This window comes from Cynoglossus semilaevis, chromosome 6 (assembly GCF_000523025.1).
Source record: "Cynoglossus semilaevis isolate Cse_v1.0 chromosome 6, Cse_v1.0, whole genome shotgun sequence".
Taxonomy (NCBI): domain Eukaryota; kingdom Metazoa; phylum Chordata; class Actinopteri; order Pleuronectiformes; family Cynoglossidae; genus Cynoglossus; species Cynoglossus semilaevis.
In genome coordinates this window covers 4,214,584-4,235,353 of record NC_024312.1, presented here as the reverse complement: position 1 = coordinate 4,235,353, position 20,770 = coordinate 4,214,584, and the positions used below count along the sequence as shown (strand labels likewise).

General features: G+C 38.9%; 4 protein-coding genes across 6 annotated transcripts; 3 read left to right on the top strand and 1 right to left on the bottom strand.

Annotated features, from left to right (window-relative positions):
• The first annotated feature begins 926 nt into the window (after positions 1 to 926).
• LOC103379672 (proton myo-inositol cotransporter-like) lies at positions 927 to 7,659 on the top strand. Of its 3 annotated transcripts, XM_025055967.1 has the most exons (12): positions 927 to 945; positions 1,097 to 1,235; positions 2,533 to 3,005; positions 3,289 to 3,448; positions 3,801 to 4,009; positions 4,128 to 4,236; positions 4,813 to 4,976; positions 5,069 to 5,183; positions 5,416 to 5,541; positions 5,695 to 5,813; positions 5,973 to 6,125; positions 6,763 to 7,659. In XM_025055967.1, the coding sequence occupies exons 3-12, from the start codon at positions 2,558 to 2,560 to the stop codon at positions 6,987 to 6,989; spliced, it is 1,830 nt and encodes a 609-aa protein (XP_024911735.1). In that variant the 5' UTR covers positions 927 to 945; positions 1,097 to 1,235; positions 2,533 to 2,557; the 3' UTR covers positions 6,990 to 7,659. The 3 variants fall into 3 exon arrangements, with proteins under 3 accessions (XP_024911735.1, XP_016888583.1, XP_024911734.1); XM_017033094.2 differs by lacking the exons at positions 927 to 945; positions 1,097 to 1,235 and adding an exon at positions 1,415 to 1,727; XM_025055966.1 differs by lacking the exons at positions 927 to 945; positions 1,097 to 1,235 and having other exon boundaries at positions 1,791 to 3,005.
• An 862-nt stretch (positions 7,660 to 8,521) lies between these two features.
• LOC103379671 (beta-1,3-galactosyltransferase 2-like) lies at positions 8,522 to 12,414 on the top strand. The gene is made up of 3 exons (XM_008311293.3): positions 8,522 to 9,047; positions 9,123 to 9,197; positions 10,461 to 12,414. Exons 2-3 carry the CDS (start codon positions 9,161 to 9,163, stop codon positions 11,444 to 11,446), a joined length of 1,023 nt encoding a protein of 340 aa, XP_008309515.1. The 5' UTR covers positions 8,522 to 9,047; positions 9,123 to 9,160; the 3' UTR covers positions 11,447 to 12,414.
• A 41-nt stretch (positions 12,415 to 12,455) lies between these two features.
• LOC103379675 (microtubule-associated protein 9-like) lies at positions 12,456 to 16,700 on the top strand. Its single transcript, XM_008311300.3, has one exon. It carries the CDS (start codon positions 13,475 to 13,477, stop codon positions 16,154 to 16,156), a length of 2,682 nt encoding a protein of 893 aa, XP_008309522.1. The 5' UTR covers positions 12,456 to 13,474; the 3' UTR covers positions 16,157 to 16,700.
• A 164-nt stretch (positions 16,701 to 16,864) lies between these two features.
• On the bottom strand, positions 16,865 to 20,764 carry LOC103379670 (mucin-5AC-like). Its single transcript, XM_008311292.3, has 10 exons — positions 20,759 to 20,764; positions 20,411 to 20,520; positions 19,978 to 20,155; positions 19,039 to 19,148; positions 18,521 to 18,698; positions 18,258 to 18,364; positions 17,910 to 18,087; positions 17,716 to 17,825; positions 17,439 to 17,613; positions 16,865 to 17,177 (listed from the first exon to the last, which is right to left on the bottom strand). Exons 3-10 carry the CDS (start codon positions 20,091 to 20,093, stop codon positions 17,063 to 17,065), a joined length of 1,089 nt encoding a protein of 362 aa, XP_008309514.1. The 5' UTR covers positions 20,094 to 20,155; positions 20,411 to 20,520; positions 20,759 to 20,764; the 3' UTR covers positions 16,865 to 17,062.
• Positions 20,765 to 20,770: the final 6 nt, after the last annotated feature.

The window sequence follows — 20,770 nt, the reverse complement described above, 5'->3', positions numbered from 1 at the left end:
TTTGCGAAAACTTTCAACGTTGTTCTGGTTCCTGTGCTGACGTCCGGTTAGGTTGGTCCGGACTAACGCTCTGCCCCCTCCGTCAGACTCATGTCATACTTATAATATACAGTGGGCTTCACTTCCCCACGGTCACGTCACATGACTCCAGTTAGAGAAATTTCCCGTTTAAGAGAGAGAGGGGGGGCGGGGGGGAGGAGGGAAAGTTACACAGACCTCCATACAAACTAAATAATAATGATAACAACCACAACAGCAATATTAATATGAATAATAATAATAATGGTAATAATAGTAATACTAGTAATAATGATAATAATAACACTAGTAATGATAATAATAATAACAATAATAATAATAATAATATATGTCTAATTTACTACAGTCTGTTTCCTTCCTGCTCTAACAAATCAGATGTTACAGAGACCTGGGGTCTGATGCTGGCTCCTTGGGGTGGGGGGGCATCCTGTCAAAGAAAAGAAAAACAATATTCAGTATTCAGTATGTAGTACTTAGTACTCAGTACTCAGTATTCCTCTGTGGTTCAATCTTCACACGTGTTGAAGAAAAAACAAATGAGCAGAACATAATAAATACATAATAATACATACACATAATAATGAACTTTGTTTTTATAATTCAAGAATAACATACATATATATACAGTTTTCTATATGTATTTATTGTTTTTGATTGGTTACTCTACACAAATATGTTTTTTTTATTTGATTTAAATTTTAACTTTTTTTTCTGTTTATAATTCTTGTGTCCAATAGGATCAGATTCACAAGGGAAACATTTTTTTCCAGAATAACACTGTGAAAGTGAGGAGTGAGTCAGACAGAACCTATTTTGAGACTCGGACTTTCACTGTCTCTCTGTGTGTCTTTTTTTCAGTCTTTTATGGACATAGACACAATTCAAGTTACTTCGAAAAACAACCAGGTAATGAAGGCTATTTTTTCTAAGAAACGAACCCTGGCAAGAATTGTTTTAATGGAATTATTGAAACAAAAAACCGTCTATTCTCGACAAGAATATGATCCGGTTTCTTAAAAAGGTTTGTGTGAAGATGATCCTGTTTCTTGTATTTCAGTGAATCTACAACCCGAGGACTTGTTTGGTGAAAAGACAGTCACACTGACCAGTTATTCTGGTCATGTGACTGACTTCCCGTGTCGTCTTTTGAAAGCGCTACTGCTGCTGCCGGCTGAGAACCAGACGGCTACTCACAGGTAGGTTTCTGGTTATTCCCCACATTATTCTCCATACAATGAACACGTGAAGTAAGTGACTAATTTCACTTACTTCACGTGTTCATTGTATGGACTGTGTATAATAAACGTTATGGTATTTTCTTTTTTAACCTTTTCAGTCATTTACAAATCTGTTGGTCGAAACTGACCTTTAAACTGACGTTTAAACATAAATATGAAAAACGGAATTGACTATAACAGCGACATCAACTAACGTGTGTCCGATACGAGAGAACAAAGAAAAAAGACTGGTATTAAAACATAATATTTTGATACATCTCAACCGGAAATGATTTAAACCTCCATGTCCACAAAGCTTGGTGGAACTGCGTGTTTATTATGTGAATTACGTTACAATTTGAGGACCACTTCTGCGACTTGTTTATATAAAATCGTTAGACACGGAAGTTACGTCACTCTTGACGTTGCAGAAACATGGCGACGTCGGGAAGCAGGAAAGAGGGTTCGTAGGTAAACAAATAGACCGAGAGACATTTTAAAGTCACTAAAGTGTGGGCTGTTTCGGGAGTTCTTCGTTATGACGTGTTTTTAAAATCCTACAAAAAAAAAAAAAAAAAAAAAAAATCCCTCAACGCACGGTTGAAGCCGAGACACTTGTTATAATTAACTTTGACAGAGTCTTTGGAGCTGGACGTGTTATTAGAACAGCACCAGTGTGAAAGTTCATCTCCGAACCAACTCTTGTTTAATCTGCTGCTGCTGTTGAAGCTGTTCTAGTATATTCTCTGTACAATAGCTTTTTGTATTATATTTTTTCTAATTTATATATTATAACTTATAAACCATTGGTTCTTAACTATAAGGAGCTGTTGTAACCATTTAAAATGATGGCTGCTTAATAACAAGCAGCCATCATTTTAAATCCACCGTTTAAGGAACGTTAATTGAATAATAATTATTATTATTATGACATGACATGGTATCGCTGCTGAGTTTTAAATACTTTTCTCAGAGCAAAAGCTGCTGAAACAACAAATCTGACTAATGTTCTCATTTACTACAATCTCTGTTTTGTATAACTGCACCTTTATATGCGTTAACTTCACATTAAAATGACTGCGTCGAGGACTAGTTTCAGACCTTAACAAACTGGTAACAAACTAGTAACAAACTTGGTGATGCAATGCTACTAAAATCCTACTGTAAATAACATATCTGTAACAGATATTCAGAATGGCTGAAACCAGATACTTCCCCAAATCACTTAGCCCTGAGCCTCTGTGAGCATGTCCTCTGTTTGTCCTATGTCCTCCAGCAAAGACAAATACAGCCTAAAACACATGAGCCACTGTGTTGGCAGCAGCCGGCAAACAGCGGACAGTGATGGAGAGCGGAGTCTCATTGCACCTCCGTCTGGGGAGATCGGCACCAGTGATGATGTCACGGACCAACAGCAGCACACGACAGGATTTGTCTACGTTTTGGCTTTTTTTTCTGCCATAGGAGGACTTCTGTTTGGCTACGACACTGGTGTGGTGTCTGGGGCCATGCTGCTTCTCAAGAAGGAGATGAACCTAAACGCTCTCTGGCAGGAGCTGCTGGTCTCCAGCACAGTTGGAGCGGCTGCCGTCTCTGCCCTAAGTGGAGGCTACCTAAATGACTGGCTGGGCCGCAGGATTTGCATTCTCATGTCCAGTTTCATCTTCACGGTGGGTGGCATCATCATGGGTTCAGCCCCAGACAAGGTGGTTCTTCTTGTGGGCAGAGTCACAGTTGGCCTCGGGATAGGTGAGTGTTTTCAAGGCGGTACAGGTTTGGTACCCAAACATTTGGAGCTTATGGCACAAACTACAAACCCTATTTACTGCAGTTACAGTAGAAACTTAATTGTGTTGTTTTGTTCATTTTTGTTTCCTACAAATTTTGCACTTTTTCCCTTTTATTAAATCTAGCCTCATAATCCTGCAATATCTTAAATATGTATGAACTATGTCTTGTGTTTTGACCTTTAAGGCACTGCTATGTAGACTAATTTAATATATTTATATTTTCATATTCTCCCTCCTCTCAGGCTTAGCCTCCATGACTGTTCCTGTCTACATTGCTGAAGTTTCCCCTCCTCAGCAGAGAGGTCAACTTGTCACTGTGAACTCCCTCTTCATCACTGGTGGTCAGTTCATTTCCAGTGTGGTGGACGGTGCCTTCAGTTACCTAAGCCCCGGAGGATGGAGGTGGCTACCTTTGTTATGGTTCCAAAGACATTAACCTGCCTATTTATTCAATCTGTATAAATGTTGCTGCTTTCAGAGTGTACAAAATAATTAAATTCAGCCAAATATTTACTTTTGTTTTAAGTACTGGACACACGGGGGCGGTGTGCATTAATGCTGCAGTCCAGAAAGGGATGGGAAAACTCCACTTGTGTTCAAGATCATGTTAATGTTATTTATTGATTGATTGATTTAGTTTCTACTAATAAACCAACCAGTCAAGGCAGGGGCTGCGTTTCAGTTATAATTCTAAATGAGATCAGAGCCTGAACAGGGACTTAAAAAGTGTAAAGACGTGTTTTCCTTACTTCAGGTACATGCTGGGCCTCTCCTGTCTTCCTGCGGTGCTGCAGTTCGTTGGCTTTTTATTCCTGCCCGAAAGCCCCCGCTGGCTTCTCCAAAAAGGCCGCAGCCAGGAGGCTCAGCAAGTTCTCAGCCAGATCCGAGGTGGCCAGAACGTTGACGATGAGTATGACACCATCAAGACCAGCATCGAGGAGGAAGGGAAGGACGCAGGCGCAGGTAAAGATGTGTCTGTGAAGACAAAAACATCTATGAAGCACGTAAAGAAAAGGACCTACAATTACAAAGACACACAAGCAGAGAGAAAAAATATCTAAATATTTGTGCGTGTTCGTAGGAGGCATCGTCTTCCTGCAGATCCTCAACCACGGTCCGACACGCCGGGCTCTGATTGTGGGCTGTGGTCTCCAGATGTTTCAGCAGCTGTCGGGTATAAACACTGTCATGTAGGTCATGTAGGTCATGTAGGTCATGTAGGTCATCTGCTCTGTTTCTCTTCTAATTGTTTTCCTTTGCAAAAACAGAAATCATGAACCAAAACAGAATAATTTTCAGATTTGTTTTTGTTTTGTTCTATTAAGTTCCAGTAATAATGGCCAAAAGATTGTGTTTTATTAAACTGTGTATTGAGTGTTCGCTGATTTCACAGTGTGGTGCTAGGTTTTTAATTAACATACGGCCCGTGGCCCAAAACCGGCCCGTTAGGGTGTTCAATCCGGCCCACTTGATGAATTTTGAAAATAAAAATTACACAAACATCATGTTCAGGATATATTTTTGTAAAATTATATTTCATTAAATAATAATAAATATCTAATATACTTGTAGTTCTTTGCATGGAAACAAAGGGGACTTTTGTTTTTATTTTCAGTTAATTATGTTGTGATTGTACTGGTCACTTGACGTCTAATTAGGTCGACTGTGGCCCATGAACCGTTTGACAGCCCTGTTACAGAGAGAGACAAGCGGCCCAGACCCTTTATTATCTTGATGTTAATTGGACCCTCACGTCTTCTGTGCAGGTACTACAGCGCCACCATTCTGCAGATGGCAGGAGTGCGGGACGATAAACAGGCCATTTGGTTAACCACCGTAACGTCTGCCACTAACTTTGTGTTCTCGCTGGTTGGAGTCTGGCTTGTAGACAAAGTCGGCCGCAGAAAGTTGACACTGGGGAGTCTCCTGGGTTTGTACTATTACAGTATCACAGTGACCTCTCGGTGTCATGTGATCAAACATGAACCCAGTCTTGACACTGTTACGTTTGCCGTATTGCAGGAACTGGTTTGAGTCTCACCTTGTTGGCAGTTGGATTCTTGCTGTCTGCCCAAAACTCTCCACCTATCACCCTCCACCCAGGTGATCCTGACAACTCCACCTGCACACAGTACAGGTAGGAAATCATCAGTGACTGTCATAGGATGAATAATTCACTGGTGCAGCCCAGACGCATCACAATCAACCAAATATAAATGTTGTGACAGTAAGAACTCTTAGAAAACGTTGTTTAAGAAAACACTGTTGTCACGTTGTTCTTAAGTTGTTTTAATCCGATCAAAGTCGGGACGTCTGTTTTCTCCTTTTTTCCCGGAAAACACGGATTCACGGTGACCTCTGACCTCCAGGTTCTGTGAGGCCTGCATGTTGGATCCAACCTGTGGTTTTTGCTTTCGTGAAAACGGAACTCAAGTGTACGACTCCTCCTGTGTTCCTGTCAATCCGGTGTCCATAGATCATGCATCATGGGGGAGGTGATTTTTCTGGATTTGGTTACTGAGCCTTAATCCAACAACCTGCTCTACGTATCTGTCTGCAGTACTGGATGACCAGTCCTCCGTACAGAAGACGATTGACCATAATTCACCCTTGATTTTCTCTCTCTCTTTTGTCTCTTTTGATTGAAGATGTTCAAATATGTCTGAGGTAAGCAACAGTCCAAACTGGGCCTACAACTTCTGTCCCACATCCTACTCTGGTGTTGTCCTGATGGGCCTCATCCTCTACCTTGCGTTCTTCGCTCCAGGTCAGACACCACTTTACTGTTTGGCCTCCACTTGCACTTTAGAGTAAATCAAGTAAATTATGCTGCTAACAAATGTGAGTCAACAAGAATGAAGTGATTGACACATTCAGTCCATGTTATCCTCAGAGTTGGGCCTTTTTATCTGTGCTTCTCTGTTAGGCATGGGTTCAATGCCCTGGACTGTGAATTCAGAGATCTACCCTCTGTGGGCCCGCAGCACCGGCAACGCCTGCTCAGCCGGGGTCAACTGGATCAGCAACGTCTTGGTTTCTCTCACCTTCCTTCATATTGCCCAGTTTCTCACCTATTATGGTAGGAGTATACGTGTTGTATATGTCATACTAATGTAGTGTACTGGAAAACACACTAAGTGTTTCCACAAGTGTTTCCACACGTAACAGCGACATCTGCTGGATAAAAAAACCCCTCATGGTCGGGAAGCCTTGGTAAAGACCGTGGGGAGAAAACGAACCATTGGTTTCATATCTGAAGCATACAGCAGTGTTGGACTAACTCTACATGGAGTGAAATAAAACTCATCATCAGTTTCACTTCCTGATGAACCATTCTCCGCCTTCAGGGGTGGACAAACAGCAGCTGTATCCACCACCTAGGTTTGCCTAAAGCGATACACGCATCAACGCGAGAATTCTTTTGGGGTTTTTTTCAACTTGATCTTTGGTCTGTAATTTGATCAAATCAACATGCTACAGTGTGATTTATACGTGTGTGTGTTTATAGAGGCACAATTTAACGAACTCTGTGTCACATAATGTTTTCTCTTTAACGTTAAGGCTGACGGTAAACAGTTTAAAAATGATCTAAAACTGGCCTGCTGCATTGCCTTTTCATCGCCGCTAGAGGGCGACAACAACCCTGGTTGTTTAAAGTACATTAACCCAGCGCAGATGTTAACAGTATGAGTGACCATGTGACTTGTTTCTGTCAGGGGCCTTCTTCCTCTACTCCGGCCTGGTGGTTCTGGGTCTCATCTTTGTCCTGGGCTGCCTCCCTGAGACCCAGGGTCTGCAGTTGGAGGACATTGAAAACCTGTTTGCCGGTCAACTCTGCTCCTGTGGAACAACCACATCCAAGGGCAACCGTCACGTCCACTACACCCGGGTAAAGGGCAGCAACTGTCCCCTATCTGACAACGATGCCTCTGATGTAGACTAGACTATTATTTGCTATGCGGTGCTGCTCCCTGGTGGCTGAACTCAACTATACATCCAACATCAGACCTGTCACAATGGGCATATATTCTGTTTCTTTGGAGACTGTGGGTTTTCTTATTTCTGCGGGGGTCATTTCTCTTTCTGTTTGTCTTTTTTTGTTTAAATTTCTCAACATGTTCTGAGTTAATAAATATATAATAATAGAAATATTATTTCTATTACATATTATTATAATGTATATTAAAATGTGCAATGTTTTACTTCAACACTCCAATCATTCAGCTGTGGCTGTTAATCCAATGAACAGATATTTGAACGTGGGCATCAGTTTTGAACTGTTTCTGCCTGATGGGTTCAAAAGTAGATCTGTTACTGTTGTTTTTTATTGCTGAGTCAATGAAGTGGATTTTTAAGCGAGTCCTTGACAAGACGCAACCAACGAAATTTCAAATAATTCAAATAATTAAGAATGCCGCCAAAAACTGTAATCAAGCAGCTAAACAGACCAAATGTAACTGATGTTGATGGTGTTGACGGCCAACAGAAGAGGAGACTCATCCACCTCTGGAGTTGGTTGACTTGTTAAGAAGCAACACCAAAAACTAATGGACATTTACCAAGTCTTTTGCTTATTGTATTGTAAATAAATAGTGTCACCAGATTAAACAGTATTTTCTTGGATTATTTTGTATTTATTTTCAATGAAATCAGTCGTTTGAAAGTGGCTTACATGTACCCTTTCACTTTTCTGTCTGTCTGGCCAATACCGTACTTTTCTACAAACTTTATTGTGATGTCACGATATGTTTCTTTAAAAGACTTTTAGTTTTCTCAGAGCACACCTCCCAGCACTGAGTAAATATATCTGATATACGGACCTGTACAACCATGGCTCAAAGTCTGAACTGCCCCTTTAAATTTTCACCATTCTAGCAAAGTTTGGATTTCAGCACAGCGCACTATGGAACAGTGGGGTCGGAGAGTGGCATCGCCTATATAACTGTAAGTCCCGCTCACGTGACTCTGATTTCATTTTGCTGCAATCAAAATAAAAATATTACTGTTCTAAAAACATGTCTTTTTGCTTCCACAGCTAAGATAACGTGGACCTGGACTTTTATACTAGGACTTTGTTTATGATTTGTGACCATAAAGGTTTATGATTAGAGTTTATGATTTGTGACCATAAAGGTTTAATGAGGGTTATCATTTTTATTTCAGTGCAAACTCTAAGATGTCTTATCTGTTTTACTATTTAACAGTCATATTGTTTTGATCTTGGCCACTGTATTCGACCCCCCCACCCCCGCCCCCTTTAGTAGTGGTTTGGTACAGTAAATCCCTGAAACTCCCTACCAGGACAGTAGAACTAATGAAGCCTCTTGGATGAGGAGGACAAACATTTTCAGTTCACCTGAGGTGAGTTTTAAAACTGCTTTTAAATTTTAGTTCACCTGAGGTGAGTTTTAAAACTGGTTTTAAAATTTTTATGATGATGACCTGGATGACAGAGAATCGTCATCAAAATCATCATCATCATCATCATCAAAAGTATACAACAGGCTGTTGATGAAAACAGCCTGAGACATATTTCTATCACTGTTGTGAAGTAGTCATAATGTTTGCAGTAAATTTAATCAACTGGAAAAACATTTCATCAAAACATTGTTTTCATAAGATAAAGGTTGAAGAAAGGTTCTTGTTGTTTTTGGGGTTTTGTTTTGTTGGGGTTTTTTTCTTACCACACTGTTTTCAAACATTGGATTTCACAGGTATAAAAAGTTAGCAAAAAGTTTTTTTTCTCATTACAAATAACAAGTTGCTGTAAGTCTGTTTTTATTTCTAATATAGTAGAGTATGTGTAGAAAGTTGAGTCATTCTTTTGAGTCTTGATGGTGATTATTGAACGCGTGTAAACCTGCTGTTTATATTTCATTAAGCCCCGCCTCAGAGTCTGTTTGTCAAACACATTATAACCGTAGTTTAATCTGAGTGACCAGAGGCTCAGACCTCAATCACTGGATCCCGTTCCACTGTTGTTGAGCCACTGTCGTCTTCAGTAAGTTCAAATAAATGCTTTTGTGACATTTGTTGGCAAAAATAAATAAAATTGCTGAATGACCTAATTCTACAGGTGTGGTCACAAATCTTTGGAGTTTATCTGCAGATCCAATGAGACAGATGAGAGAAAAACCGAGGAAAGCCACAGGTAAGTGGGAGGAACGGGAAAAACAAATGAAACATTCAACCTGTCTTTCCAAAAGTATATTTATATACACGTCTTTATTAGTCACACACGTTTATGATATGTAACATTTAATTTGTCACCTCTATTGATCCTAATCTAATCTAATTAATCTAATATTAATTAATTAATATTAATTAATTAATCTAATCTAACCTAACCTACATACCAATCCAAAACCAAATCAAGCATTCAAAAAATAAATGATTCTGACTGTGTTATAATAAATGTGTTTTCCATATTCACATTATACCTAGGATGTTATTTACAATATAAAAAGTTATTTGTGTCAAATTTCCCTGCATCAAAACAGATCGATAACCTTAGAATCAGTGAGGAGAAACACGGCACTTTTACGACTATTTATGGACTCCATTAATGTTTGACAGACAGAAAAACAGGAATGCGGATCTCTCAATTATGTCATTTCATTTTCTATACTGTAATTACTCTGTCAATAATTACTTAGCTACTAGTATGGGCAAATACAACAGGTTCACACAACGTTCCAATCGTTACCGTGGGTGCTTTGGTATTGTCAATACTATATGAGGAGAAGGCGGAGGCAGGCACCATCCAGTCAGACAAGTCGAGTCCTTACTGCACCGACTTCACCAGTTCCTCCTCTCACCAAAACCAAGAGATTGTTGATTTGTTGAGATTCATATTAAAAACATTGTCGTATTAGTTGGTTAACTGAAACACATCAGAACCAAACGTGGTTCTGTTACTACTGCAAACTGCAGTGAAGGTTTTCTTTGATTTTCATTGTGACCTTTGACACTGACATTTCGTTTCTTCACTAAAGAAGACGCTCTGTCTATGTGGAGTTTGTATGTTTTTCTGGTGAGTGCCTGAATTTTTTTTACAGTTTACTTCAAACCTCAAATCAAGCAACAATACGGTGTGGTGGATGAGAGTGAATACCTGCCTGCCTCCATATGTGGCTCTACACTGGGCTGGCGACCTGTCGAGGGTGCGGTCCATCCTCATCCCCGGTCGTTTAACAGCATTCAGCTGTAAAAACAGAAGATTCCCATGAAATTCACAAAAATGTTGAAAAATACCAAAACAATAATTTCCCTTTGGGAACATGAAGACACAATGCCTTGAAGTTGTTAGATTATCAAATAGTTGCTCCTTAATTCATTTCACATTTAGGTTTAATTGGAGTTTTAAAAAGAAAAAAGTCTATCATTTAATAGCATTTCTTTCTATTTGTTTTAGTTCTAATGGCGATTAGAAGGAGGATACACAAGAAGCACATTTGTGTTGTCTTCTTGGGAATGACGACCTTCCTCATCTACCTCATCTCTGAAAGCAGAAATCCTGAAACACTAGAACTGGGACAGCCACAGTGGGACGACCCTGGGCCATACCATGTGGCCTATCCACGAAATTACAAATTCATCATGGATGACACGCCTGTGTGTAAGAGTCGGGATCCTTTCCTGCTTCTGATGGTTGTAGTTGCACCTGCAGATGTTGCAGCTCGGGATGTCATTCGAAAGACATGGGCAAAAGAGAAGGTGGTTCTGGGTCAGATGGTGGACATCCTGTTCCTAATGGGCCTGCCCACAGGAGCTCATGCTGAGCAGCAACAGCAGAAACTCCAAGCTGAGAACCAGCAGAATCATGACATGATTCAAAGTAATTTTGAAGACAGCACCTACAATCTGACGATCAAGACCATGGTCATGATGGAGTGGCTGGCTGCAAACTGTCAAAAGACTACTTTTGTGATGAAGGTCGACTGTGATATTTTCCTTAACGTCCAGAATTTGGTGAAACATTTACTGGATCCCAGCACGGCCAAACAAAACTATGTGACAGGTTTGGTGATAGAAAACAGACCTGTTTTAAGAAATCCATACATCAGGTTTTACATGCCAAGAGAAATAGTTGCTGAGCCAGTGTACCCTCCGTATCCACTGGGTACGGCTTACGTCATGTCCTTGGACGTGGCCGTAAACATTCTCACTGTATCTCGTGAAGTCAAACCAATTAACATCGTCGATGTCTACCTTGGCATGTGTCTGAAACACCTGAACGTTTCCCCCATCAACTCTCCTGAAGCCTATACGTTTGTTAAAGACACCATTCATCCCCTCAGCAACTGTAGCCTCTCAAAAACTGTAGCAGTCGCAACCGTTGACACCACAATGATGATGAATTACTGGAAAAAGAGCAAAGACCCAGAAACTAAATGCTAAATAAAGAGTCAGGTGCAGGTTACATAAAACACACATAAAATGTTCAGCCTTTGACACAAGGGGCAGGATTTCACTTTACCAAGGACACCTCAACATTTATAAACCATGAATCCTACCAGGAATATAGTGTATATTACCAAAAATGTCCCCTTACGTCTAAGGACTTCAAACTAAAATATCTGAATTTTGTACATGACCAAAATAATGTGCGTTAGGTCTTTTCCATTTTCACATTTTTATACATGTTGTATTTTCTCCATTTACTTTAGTAAATTAGTAAATGTCTGTACAGTGTAGCACAGCTCGGCTTATCTACTGCATGTCACACTCTTTTTGTTGAAATAGTATGCCCTCTGGTGGTAATAAACCTAATTAAAAACGTGATAATGTCACCAAACAATAAGCAAGGCGTGCTAAACAAAAGCGGCCGTGAATTTTAAAAGTGCGTAAACCAAACTGTTGTTTTTATCAGGTAAGAAGTTTTTATTTAATATTGTCTGCTCTCCATCTTGTTTCAATATCCGATTAATTGCCTCATACACACCTGCTAGCATCGTCTCCTTGTAACGTAACAAGTTTTCTGGTATTGATATGTTATCTTTTGTTCAAGTATGATTATTTAAAGTTGTGTTAAATATGACATACTTGTCATAATTAAATGTCTTTATTCCGAAAACATTTGAGAAAACAAATTTTAACGCTTGGCTTTGTTACCTGTTCGGCTAGCTTATCGAGTGAGCGGTACATCCGGAAGTTGACTTAAGATGCATTTCAAAGTAAGAGCATCGTGCTGTTTTGACATTGTATTTCACATTTTAAACAGGAACCGTTGCGTGAAAAAGTACAATTTAGAAATCATATTTGTTACGTTTTGAGCTCTTATTGTTCTTAAATATTAGTCAGTGAGGTTGATATCGCTTTGTATTCAGTATGATGTTATGGTGTGATGGTTTTAAATAAAACATTTTTGGGAATTTGTAGTTCATTGTGTACACATGAACTAAAGCTTCAACGAAAGGTTTTTATTTTTTAAAGGCACTATTTTCCAATTATTTTTGTCGGTTTTCATTTTTCATGGCCACAGAAAATGTCAGATTTTGGGACACATAGAACATACAACATATAGAAAAGACAATGACTTTCACATTTCTACCCGTGTTTAATGTACACCTTCCAAATTATGTTGAAGTACAAATTAAATACGAGTAAATGGGCTTTTTCCTTCCTTTCTTCAAACGAGGAGGTGAACCAACAATCTCCATCCTGTGGGTTTTAAGTCCCTGTCACTATTTCACCATAATTCTGTCCAAAGTTCAATATATCCACCTTAAATAAGTACAACGTTGTTTTCTAGTAATGGGAGAAGATGTAGTTCTTTTAAAAGTACTAATTTGTGACTATTGAAGTTTAAGAAATATATACAATGATATACGACACAATAATTAGTTTGTATGTTGTGTATCATCCAGCTGAGCCATACTGTTAGTCAGCACTTTGTTGTAGCTTTGTTGCTGAAGCTACAACCTCAAGATGAAAGATTAATGTGAGCAAGAAGAAAGTGATATGGGCACTGGAATACCAAAGGGAGAAGTGATATTTATTGATTGATTTATTATTTGTTCTTAACAAGAGAAATCCAGGTTCAAGCAGCAGGTCTGTCACTCTGTCACTCTCCTCTGTTGGCGTTGAAGGCTTATTGTATTTGAACACCTTGATAGGACAAAATATATTAGAATGGGACCCATACGTACGGTTGGGTAGTTGATCCCCGGTTACTCTTTAACCCCCTCTCATAAGTATTCACAAGAGAAAAAAAACAATCTTTAGTCCTTTGAAGTCTAACAGCTAACAGAAGCATTCAAAACATTCTAAGTCAGTTATCAGCGCTCTTTGCCTATAAGAAGGCTGCATTAAAGTCCAGTGAGTAATATATAAAAAGATGGGATGAAAAGAGGAGTTAGACATATGAACAGTAGAAGTGTGTAAAACAAGGAAGGCTGCTGAAGGAGTCAGTAGAGTAGATCCAGAATGACAAGCCAAAAGAAGAAGAATAATAATGTGTCCACTGCCTCTGATAGTGCCAGTAATACAGACGCAGAACACTACCACTGTTCTTCTGACTTCAGTGAAATTGAAGAGGATTCCTCGACAGGAAAAACCACCGCTAATGAAATTGAGATTTTAGATGATTCAAACAAAGATGAGACCAAAAAAACGACTTCTCCTGAAAGCCAAACAATCGGCAGCTGCTTAAAAGGTGACCTTTGCTACAGTGACCAGAATGACGTCGACGATGGTTTTGTGAATGACCTTCACAAATCAAGTAGGACTGACGCAGTACAAGAGAGTAACCCTCGTATCAGTACGGATGGCTTTGGGCTCCCAGAAGATGAGGGCAGAAACAAACACGTATTTAAAAAACCCACAGACACGTGCAGTTCTCCCACCAAATACCACTCCCACTCAGAGAAAGATACGGATGCTTTTGTAACGGAATTCCCCAAATCACTTGAAAAGAAAAGTGATTTATTAAAAGCTTTAAACTCTAGAAACAGAATCCTGGATTTTGGGGATTTCGACGATGCTGGCAAAAGGACAGGGAAGAAATTCAGCTGTAACTCTAAAAGAAATCCTCTATTCTTTCCTGATATGTCAGCAAATGTTCAAGAGAGACATTACAGTTCCAGCAAATGTACTGGCGATTCAGTCAGTAGTAGAAAACAAACGTCCACTGTGAGTGACGTTGAGCTGTCAAGTGATGATGGGGAGGACGAGTCCGTGAGAGAGAGAGTCTCGTTCCATAAAACAAGAAACAACATCAACAGTCACTTAAAAGGAGACCACCATCTTTATTGCACTGATCTCAGTGAGGTGGATGATGATTTTGTGAACGTGCTCCAGAAAACAAGAAAAAGGCGAGCGGAGATTTTCAAGGCAGGAAGATCGACACCCAGGATCAAAGACTTTCATCGTTCAGAGGAAACTGATAGAAATAACTTGTTTGTGAAAAATCCAGACATATATAGTCCAGGGAACGCTGACCGATACTCCCACTCTGATGACGATGAAGAATTTTCCTTTGAGGAACTTCTAAAATCCCAAAATAACAGTGGGAAAACGAGTGCCTGTGACCTCTCAGGTGATGAGGTCATGAAGACAGACACGTGCCCGAAGAGTCACACTTTTAGTAGACCCCCCAAAACAGACCATAACTCCTGTTCTAACATTTCTGAAGCTGGAAATGATTCTGGAAATGAATTCCCTGTTTTAAGAAAAAGTCAGCCACATGATTTCAGAGACGTAGATTCATCAGGTTCTGGGATCAATAAAGTAAACCTATCAATATACATATCTATTGATGACATTGAGTTTGCTGACAGGGAAGGATTGAAGAACTATGAGAAAAACACTGGTTTCTCAGAAGCAAATTGCCACTCCTGTTGTGACAAGAATCCGTTTCTGGATGAAGAAAATATCCCTGGAATGTTTCAGTCTGGAAAATCTGATATTCAGTCTTCGAGTGTTGGAAGACAGACATCAGAGTTCACACCTGGTGCACATAAGAATAATAATAAAAATAATGTATCAGAACCTGACTTTCACAGCATGCCCACAGGAGACGCAGTTACAGAGAGTGACCAACAGGAGGCCCTTCAAGAGACCAAGCATGAAAGATTGAATGTTTCAGATAATTTGTTGAAAGAAGCTTTAACTCCTGGGAGACTTCACACTCCCTCTGTATCCACCCCCTCTTCTCAATTACCCAGTCACCAGGCTTCTTCAAACAAAGACTTTCACTCCGTTAAATGGGTTTCTGAATTTCCACACAACCCAGAACAAACACCCAGCACAGTGACTTCAAGTGCTTATCCAAAAATCCATCAAATCAACACAAATGAAAACCTTTTAATCCAACTGAAGTCCCCTAAGCCGTGGTCCAGTGAAGTGAAATCAAAGTATCTGGGAACTCTTGCTCTTTTGGATCAACAGGTTTCACTAGAGAAGTCGGAGCCACTAACAGCCAATTTGCTAAGAGCTGTCTATTATCACAGATGGCTGACCAAGAAAAATGAGAAATCAAAAGAGAACATGTTAACAAAGAAAGATGAGGAAGAAAGAAAGAAACAGGAGAACCAAGCCAAACGGGACGCTGCTGTTTTGTCATATGAGGCTTGGGAGAAAAAGAAGAAAAGTCTTGAAGCAGAGAGCAAAAAAAAGCAGGAAATGATGAGAGAAGAGAAACAAGTCTGCAGTAAACAAGTCGCTGAAAGAAGACAATCTGCTACAAAGGCATATGAAAGACGGAAACAGGAGTGGGACCGGCAACTCAAACAGATGTACAGACAAAAGAAAGATGAAGAAGACATTCAGAAACGTAAAAGCCTTGATGAGAAATCTGAAAAAATGCAGTCGAGCAAAAAAGCATTTGACAAGTGGAAACATGATCATGATCTTCTCCACAAAGAGAAGAGGAGGAAAAAGAAGGAAGCGGAGGACAACATCAAACTTAAACAGGAAAATGAATGGTTAGAGAGAAAAATAAGGAATGAAACTGTTTTTCATGAATGGTGTGAAAAGAAGCATGTCGGTGTAGAGCGCAAAAACATGAAATCAAAAACACAAGAGGAGAAACATCGCTTAAAAGAAGAAAGAGACCAAGTGGCTCTAAAGGCGTACGAGGACTGGCTGGCCAAAAAAGACCTGAAATAAGGGATCATAAGGATGTTTTATCCATCATCACTATGAGCTCTTTTGAGAAAACAAGTTTTGGAATATTTTAAAATGTATTCCCAAATGTCCAACTTAGCTGTGTTGTATTTGTTGCTGTTGACTTTGATACTCTAATAATCATTTTAAATAAGTGTTTCCTTTTTAACACAGACATTCCATGTGTTTGGCTAAGCATCCATTATCGCTGCTGCACCGTCACCAGAGTGTGGATGAAAAAAATGAAGAGTTAACAAGAATGACAAAAGATAACCATAATATTGTATCCATGGAATAAGTAGTTATAGAATGTAAAACATTGGTTTTTGTTGTCTTTTGCTATTTAAAAAACCAATACAATCTGCCTTTTTTGATATATAAATGTGTGGATACCAGCCATGGGAATCATAAACACCTTTTAGACTCCTCCCTCCTCCTCCCCTCATCTTGGTCTTCTTCTCGTCTCTTTTAAATATATATTCTTGAACTGACACTGGATGGTATGTTGGAATAATGGATAAATGTTGGAATAATGTTGGAGGAATAAGATAAAATGAGATGACAAGACAATGATGCTTCACCACATTTATTATGTCACCAAGCAAGTAGCATTTAGAGCAACAAAAAGTGCAAGTTAGCAGAAACTATTTGGGATAATTATGATCATACTTTGATCTCATGAGAGCAAGATCAGTGAAAGTTAAGCAGATGTAAAATAAACCTTAGTTGGGACTTCAGGTAAAAAGGTTTCAATATTTGACATCACATTTATTAAATTTTTTATGTTGATCTAGATTTTGCATTTTAAAATGTTTGTGGATTTTCCTAGTTGTGTTTGTGAATTGATTTATTTTAATGAATGAAATGAATGAAAATAAGAATATGAGTTTTCAAGGTCATTGTGGATTTTTATAAAATGGTACCATTGCAGTCACAGGCACATCCAAATCGAACTTTGTAGTCATGGCACCGATCTCCGATCTGGTCATCGTTCCGACATACAAAACCCAGAGTTGGACTGAATCTGAACAAAAGGAAGAAGAAATTCAATATAAAATATGTAAAATATGCAACAAATACCACATTGCAGTAAAAGGACATTTCTTTATGTTTTTTTTTAATAATTATTCAACATTTTGTAATTTATTCATCAGTTTAATGCAGGAGCTCAAAATTAGGAGCTCACTAAAATATTACCCGTCATTGCCATAAATTTGAGTAACGTAGCCTAACAAAATAAAATAAATAAAATTTTAATGTCTATAGACTACAGAGGGAAACTTACACGTAGGATATTTGGCCAGTAGCACAGAATCGGGTGTTTGTGTCAGTTGTCATAACGTCTATGAAGAGAGGTGTTTCACAGATCTTTTTTGGATAATCTGTCTGCAGGTCTTCCAATAACTCCCAGTCGCCAGTTCCACTCGAGTCATCTCGATCAAACCAGTTTGTCCAGCATACTGGCATGAGAGGAGAAACAGGGTCAGTGCTCCAAACATGTTAGGCTATGTAAAAAAGAAGCAGAGTAGTGGCACAAACGACAGCAGAGCTTTGTTTCAAACCTCTTTCGGTGCAGAAGTTGCCAGAGCACTCGAAACGAACGCGATAATCTTTGCACTTGCCACACTTCTGATCTGAGTTCTTACAGATAAATCCAGATGCTGTGTCAGCTCTGCACAAGAAAACAATAATATTAGGACATCATTATATTAAAACCAAAACATTTTGCCACACTACTGTGTATAGTAACACCTACACAGCAATAACATCCCCTGTTGAATCTACACTTCCTCCAAATGTGGTTTGAACATCAATTTGGAGTGGACTACTGCAGATCTTTCCAGGGTTTTCACAGTATAAGTCCTTGAGGGTCTCCCAATCTCCAGTTCCAGAGGGGTTATCTCGGTCAAACCAGGGTGTCCAGCACTTTGGACCTGTGATCCAGGAAGGGAGGACGTTACAATTTGAGTTTTCAGCACAAATAAGTCACTTTTTTAAGAACTGGTTTCTTACACCTTATCATAATTCGTGCTTGACATTGCTAAAAAGCCAACATCTTTGTACTGTAAATATTGTTGATTAACTTTAAATGAAACAAACCCACTTGTTGAACAAAACTTGTCAGGGCACTGGAAACGAACACGATAATCCTCACACTTGCCACATGTTTGGTCTGAGTTCTTGCAAATGAATCCAGTGCTGGTGTCCACTCTAACAATGACACAGGATCATTTTTTCTTTGAGAACACATTTTATGCAAACAGTAACTAAGCAACTTAGCATACTGAAAGAAAACTAACGAATGAGGAAATGGCTCTCTGAATGGCTACAGAACGATCTCGAAATTAGTGGTTAAACAAAGCTTACAAGGTAATCACGTCCCCAGTTGATGACAGAACATCCCCAGATGCAGTTTGGACGTCAATATCAAGTGGTCTGTCGCATATCAATCCAGGGTTTTCTTCACGTAGTTCTTCAAGGGTCTCCCAGTCTCCAGTTCCTGAAGGATCATCTCTATTAAACCATGGTGTCCAGCATGTTGATCCTATAAGAGAGATACAAAGAAGAGAAGAGACATACCATAGAGATAATGGAGTATTTAGTACTTAGTGTACATACATATATATATATATAAATATATACAATGGTATAACTAAAATACAATAATAAATAATAATTGCGATTGTAATCAACCACACCATACACAGCAACAATAATTACCTACTAATCTACCAATACTACTAACACTACTCTATCTACTTCTACTAACCTACTAATCTACTAACATTCACTGTTCAGTGGATAATAAAGTGCTATCTATCTCTAGCTTAGCTTTATACCAGTATGTATTCACCTTTGTGAAATAAAAGTAGACAATGTCTCACCTGTGTCAATACAGAAACTGTCAGGGCACTGAAAACGAACGATGTAATCTTTACAGATGCCACTTTCCTGAGCTGCATTTTCACACGTAAACCCATTGATGGTATCCACTCTGCAAAAATAAATAATCCTTTTAGGTTCAACATATAAGCAAGATTTGTTCTAGTGGTTAAACTTTTCTTCTTCAATTATATATATATATATATATATATAAAGTTTCAGTTCTGTGACACCAACTCTTGCCCAAAGTTTACTTCTTGTTTTCTCGTTAATCCAAAGCCCTAGGACATAATATTTGAAAACAGCAAGTACAGCGGTCCCTCGTTTATCGCGGTAGATCGGTTCCAAGGTCTGCCGCCAGAACTGAATTTTCGCGAAGTAGTGATACCATATTTACGCGCAGTAAAATGATGACGAGGAAGGTGATGATGACTTTTACTGCCTACAGCCGATGATTGATTTTACGTCTCTCCAGAGGGTGGTGCCATTTCTTGGGGCTCCTCTTCCACGGTCTCCGAAGGTGTATCCGTAGTAGTAGTAGCAGGAACGGACTCTTTTTTGCGGGGCTGCCGAACATTGTGATCGGTAGTTGCTTCCGCTGCTTCTTTTTCCAGTCGAAGAGTAGCTTGTAGGCAGTCATGACGTCGTTGATTTTGTTGCAAATTTGTACCGATCGAACCATATCGTCGTCCCATTCCTGTGACATCTCTTACAGATCCAAATCCGGGATACAGTATATTTTATATACAGTTAAGTCGTGAATCCGCGAAAGATGAACCGCGAAACTGCGAGCGACTACAGTACTTCACTTTCCTTTCACTTTTCTACTTTTCCTTTTGAACAAAGAAAAAGAAAAGTGGTGAATTTCTGCGAATATTCATAACATATCTTTTTTAATGTCATTCATTTGACATTCTAATCAAAATGTATAAAGTACCTACACATCAATTTTGTCCCCTGTTGACTCCATACTGTCCCCAGACGTTGTATTGACTTGAATATGAAGTGGACTGTCACAGATTTGACCAGGGTGTTCTCTGCGAAGGTCTGCAAGCATCTCTGAGTCTCCATTTCCAGAGGGGTCATCTCGATCAAACCAACGTGTCCAGCAATTTGAACCTTTTATCGAATATTCCAGGGGAAATTATTTTTTCGAACATCATATTAACAATTATAATTACATAATTACATTACAGAGTGTTTGAAGGCACATAAATTAATTACTTGAAATACTAATGTGGAACTTTTGGAATGTAAATATGCAGAAAGCAAAAGGCAAATAAAAAGACAGTTGACTTGCAATTATAGGATGATAAAAATTGTACTCCTTTCTTGTTCAATTAAAATATGAAATTGGTCCAAAAAAAAACTCACTTGTGTCAGTGCAGAAACTGTCTGGGCATTGAAAACGAATAGCATAGTCCTGACATTGGCCGCTTGTCTGTTCCGAGTTCTTACAAACAAATCCAGTGCTAATGTCAGCGCTGCATAAGGAAACATTTTTCACATATTATAACTAACATTGCACTATATTTATTGGTGTTACTAACAAAATTATCGTTTGGATAAAATTCAAAAATAAAACACCATTTTGTACAATTTGAGTCCTTGTTGAAAGGAGAACTATTACGTTTTCTTCAGATTTGACATGGCTTCATAGTTATCATAAAGAAATATTGAAATTTGAAACTTTGGGTACTCAGGTTAATTTGTAATACTTACACATCAATTGTA